Source organism: Nansenia antarctica (genome assembly GCF_963989245.1).
Source record: "Nansenia antarctica genome assembly, chromosome: 8".
NCBI lineage: Eukaryota > Metazoa > Chordata > Actinopteri > Argentiniformes > Microstomatidae > Nansenia > Nansenia antarctica.
Window position 1 is genome coordinate 48,629,496 of NC_137678.1, and position 5,137 is coordinate 48,634,632.

At 44.9% G+C, this 5,137-nt stretch overlaps 1 protein-coding gene across 1 annotated transcript in view; it reads right to left on the reverse strand.

The window, feature by feature from the left end:
- Window positions 1-282: 282 nt before the first annotated feature.
- LOC308164343 (putative RNA-binding protein 46) overlaps window positions 283-5,137 on the reverse strand; it is a gene marked incomplete at both ends in the record, with an annotated part of 15,062 nt that continues 10,207 nt past the window's right edge. Inside the window, 2 exons of the mRNA XM_080538457.1 lie at window positions 283-473; window positions 4,980-5,082. Coding sequence (XP_080394583.1) covers window positions 283-473; window positions 4,980-5,082 — 294 coding nt within the window. The remainder of the gene's footprint in view (window positions 474-4,979; window positions 5,083-5,137) is intronic.

Consider the following 5,137-nt stretch of genomic DNA (forward strand, 5'->3'; position numbering starts at 1 on the left):
AAACTACATATTTAGTCACAACATTGTTGTTAAAAACAAAAGCTAAAGCGTTGTGATGTTCCTCAGTGAAGGCAGAGTTTTAGCTGGTTGTGATGTTCCTCAGTGAAGGCAGAGTTTTAGCTGGTATTTTTTGCACATGTTGACATGAATAAACGAGAGTCTGGTTTTGATGATGCAATCGAGCGCCACGCTGTTCAAACATCCTGGGTAGAACCCTGCTTGTGTGTGTGTGTGTGTGTGTGTGTGTGTGTGTGTGTGTGTGTGTGTACCTGTGGTGCGGGGTCAGAAGAACCCTGACTGGCTGGGGATGAAGAGCCTCTGGGGTGTCTGTGCGGTCAGGGGGAGAGGGGGGGAGAGGGGGGAGAGAGGGTAGGCGGGGTAGGTGTAGGCTCGACAGCCGCACGCTAGAAGGCCGGTGCTGGTCGGAGGGGGAGACAAGCTCCCAGGAGACCCCTCGTTCAGGAAGGAATAATCTGGAACGGAGAGAGAGAGAGAAGAGGAGGAGAGAGAAGAGGAGAGGAGGAGAGAGAAGAGGAGAGGAGAGAGAGAGAAGAGGAGAGGAGGAGAGAGAAGGGGAGAGAGAAGAGGAAAGGAGAGAGAGAAGAGGAGGAGATAGAGAGAGAGAAGAGGAGAGGAGGAGAGAGAAGGGGAGAGAGAAGAGGAAAGGAGAGAGAGAAGAGGAGGAGATAGAGAGAGAGAGAAGAGGTGAGGAGGAGAGAAAAGAGGAGAGAGAGGAGAGGAGAGGAGGAGAGAGAAGGGGAGAGAAGAGGAAAGGAGAGAGAGAAGAGGAGAGGAGGAGAGAAAAGAGGAGAGAGAGAGAAGAGGAGAGGAGAGAAAGAGAAGAGGAGGAGAGAGAGAGAGAGGAGGAGAGAAAATAGGAGAGAGAGAGAAGAGGAGAGGAGAGGAGAGAGGAGAGGAGAGAGAGAGAAGAGGAGGAGAGAGAGAGAAGAGGGGGGGGAGAGATGGGGAGAGAGAGAGAAGAGGAGGGGAGAGAAGAGGAGAGGAGAGAAAGAGAGAAGAGGAGGAGAGAGAGAAAAGAGGAGAGAGAGAGAGAGAGAAGAGGAAGAGAGAGAGAAGAGGGGGGAGAGAAGAGGAGGGGAGAGAGAGAAGAGGGGGAGAGGAGAGGAAAGGTCAATAAACAGGTAGTTGACGGAGTGTTTGATCTGAGTGTGTCTGATCGTGTTGACACAGTGTGTTGGCTCAGTGTCTCTCACTCAACCAGGTTGTGTGTGTGTGTGTGTCAGGGTTTCCGTTAGAAAAAATTGGTGCCGGTCAACGTGTCCGGAAAGATTTCAATGTGTCGGACAAACGGGAGAAATTCCGGTCATCATATTCAAATATAATATAGGTGTTTATCGCGGTGATTATAGCTGTTGTATAGCCTATATATGCCATTTAATGTCTATTTCTCATCCGATACGATTAGATGCGAACTATATAATAATATAGGCTTTCATGATTCGCATGCGCTACTGTCCAGGGCTGCACGCGCGCCACACTGGGCCTAGTCACCTTTGCTACTTTGAATTACGACTGTAGGCTAAGATGTTTATTTTAATTGCATTAATGGGATTTAAGGATGTAATTGGTAATTTTAAGTATGCCTAGTTTAGCTTTTGATGTCTATTTGAACGGACTGCATCGATCGATCAATGAACGGACTCCACATTACGTTAACTGAAGTGTGTTAAATAGTTTCACGACAGTAATGTAAGTTTTCTATATTCTCTTTCCAGTTTCACCCTTTTTATCAATAAAACAACGTCATTTCTATAACCACGATTCGCTGTTTGGGAAGGCATTAAGTCTAGCTGCCTGTCAAATCATACTTACTCGGACTCGGGAGTATGAGAATGGGGAGGATGTATCGGGGGGATACACACCCGTGGACTTTTTCAATTTAGTGGCACAAATTAAACTCTAACACTATAGATAGACTAAATTGAACTAAGATGATGGACACCGACTGAATAACTGAGTGGGGGGAAGACAGGTCTCAAATGTGGAACAATTATAACATTTAATATAGGGATGTCCCGATCCCACTTTTTCACTACCGATACCGATACCGATACCTGGGCTTCGGGTATCGGCGATACCGATACCGATCCGATATTTGTATAAATTTTTTGACCCCTGAATATTTTTTTTTTTTTTTTTTTTTCTCCTAACACCAGGGGAGCCACCCCTCCTAAATTTCGTTGTTTGGTACCTGTACTGTAGCAATGACAATAAAGACCATTCATTCATTCATTCATTCAAATACCTCCCCAGTATATAGTCCACACCAACAACAGTTAAATTAAAGACTGCCAGCCTTTATTAAAGCAACAAATGCGACGTGTTGTGGATTGGAACTACGGATCATAAGCTTTCAAATGATGTGTCATACATTGAAATCCGAAAAAATATGAAGTTAGAGTAATTTGAATGTTGTTAGACGTCAGGCACATAGGGTTAACCTCTTTGTAATGAAACCGGAAGCACACAGCGCAGCGCTATGCGCATTTTAAGCGCATATAGGACTCGCGTGAAGCGCTATGCGCATTTTAAGCGCATATAGGACTTGCGTGAAGGATTTCTGCGACACGTGTTTCTGTTCACTGTTTTTATTCTCTCATCGCTTATACACATAAGTTTGACTGCGGATGACAGTAGGATCGGATCGGAGCCTTTTTTTTTTCTGGTCCGATCTCCGATCCAGCATTCAGGACCAATATCGGGTCGATATCCGATCTCAGTATCGGATCGGGACATCCCTAATTTAATACATAAAGATAAAACATACACAAATATATAACATTGATATCCCTAAACTCAAATGTAGTGTGGTATTGTCAACCTAATCTAATCAATCCTAATCTAATGGTACCAGTAGCCCAGGTTGTCGATAGTAGCGCACGTGGAGATGGACGAATGTAGAGGAGGAAAGTTCAATGGAAACTCCCGGAGTAGAAGAGCCAGGGGGAGTAGAAGAGGTAGCCAGGGGGAATAGAAGAGGTAGCCAGGGGGAATAGAAGAGGTAGCCAGGGGGAATAGAAGAGGCAGCCAGGGGGAGTAGAAGAGGTAGCCAGGGGGAGTAGAAGAGGCAGCCAGGGGGAGTAGAAGAGGTAGCCAGGGGGAGTAGAAGAGGTAGCCAGGGGGAGTAGAAGAGGTAGCCAGGGGGAGTAGAAGAGGCAGCCAGGGGGAGTAGAAGAGGTAGCCAGGGGGAGTAGAAAAGGTAGCCAGGGGGAGTAGAAGAGGTAGCCAGGGGGAGTAGAAGAGGTAGCCAGGAGGAGTAGAAGAGGTAGCCAGGGGGAGTAGAAGAGGTAGCCAGGGGGATGTTGTACTCTGAATCTCCCGACTCAGGGCTGGAACGGGCACGGCAGGCTCAATCAATGAACGGGGTTGAGATGGCTAGCGTCCTTTACTAGCCGCATCTCACGGCCCTCTGTGGTCATTCACTGTGCTCTAGCCCATCCAAAACACGCAGAACAATAACCTTGACTCCGGTCACTGCAGTGGTTTTATTTAGACTAGATCAAACTAAATTAACGGACGAATTTCTCCCTCACAACTACTCCCGAAAGGTACCTTCACTCTCCGCAAGCAATAAACTACTCGCGCCGTTGAGAGACAGGGTTGCCAGATGGGGCGGGTTACCGCCGAATGGGCTATTGGGTTTAGCGGACTAGTTAGGCTGTAAATTGTCAATCCCATCTGGCAACCCTGCCGCTGTTGTTCATCGCGTAGGCTAGTCTACACATTAATAATAAAAGAAAAAATATAGCCTATATATTCGTCTTTTTTAATGTAGAAGGAATCAGAATATGTGACAAATTAATTTTTGCAAATTGTATTCAAATTGTGCTTAAAGGGAATTATTTTCACCGGACATTATGACCGAAGAGGTTTAAATATGTCGGACTTCAACAGATTTTACCGGACAAAGACCGGTAATTACCGGTTAACGGAAACCCAGGTGTGTGTGTGTGTGTGTGTGTGTGCGTGTGTTAGTGGTGTACAGAGACATCATTATCTGTATCCGTATCTGTTCAACCTACAACATTATCTGTATCTGTATCTGTTCAACCTACAAAGTTATCTGTATCTGTATCTGTATTCGGATAGAAGACCAGAAGTGGGCGTGGTTTATACCGGAAGTCAGATTCAATCAGGCAAATGTTGTAGCTTCTAATCTAATATTCATTGGCAATGCAATGTTTGTGCCTTCAATCAATATTGGTTCAATTCATATTGGTTTATAATTAACATCATCACCACATCATCATACTGTATGTTTTATCTCTCTCTCTTTTTATTTTTTTTAACTAAACTAAGCTTTGAATCCCACCACCACCCCTTTAACTGGGGGACGTTGAACAACCAGAAACTGAAAAAATAATAATTTGAAACTGAAAGATTCTGTTTTGCATTGGAAATATAAATGATTTACATTAAAAATATATAGAAAAATATCCTTCAGTTGAAGGGAATCATCTTAAATTCCAATGATGCTGCATTTGCGTTTCTTGAAGTGTTAACATTACTGCAGTTCGCAAGGGAAATGTGAATTACTACTTCCAATGCGAGAGTTTCGCATCGAGGCAGCGCTGACTTGGTGGGGACGGCTACTGAATAGTGATCACTTTTCCAAAATGTGTAGTAAATGAAACGACTAGTTAGTGGAATCAAAGTCCTATGTTGCAAACAGAATGGGCATTTTTATCTTGTGACCATTCACAATGATATGAATGGATCTGAAGAAAAATAATGGCTGACGAACAGACATGTCAATGGCTTTTTTCAGAATAATAACAAGCAACTTCGGGTAGAATCTGTATGTGTTTCCATCGCATTATATGTGCTTTCCTGAATAACTTATTTGTATTCGGGTACATCCCTAGTGTGTGTGTGTGTGTGTGTGTGTGTGTGTGTGTGTGTGTGTGTGTGTGTGTGTGTGTGTGTGTGTGTGTGTGTACGTGTGTGTGTGTGTGTACCCAGGTTCCGGAAGGCGTTCTGAGCGGCCAGCTCCTTGGCATCGTCCTGGACGCTGCACACCTTGTCAGGCATGAAGCTGCTCCTCGCTGGAGAGATCACCACCTAGTGGACAACACAGGCATCAACACACGGTGACCATCTCTCTCAGAGACACAGA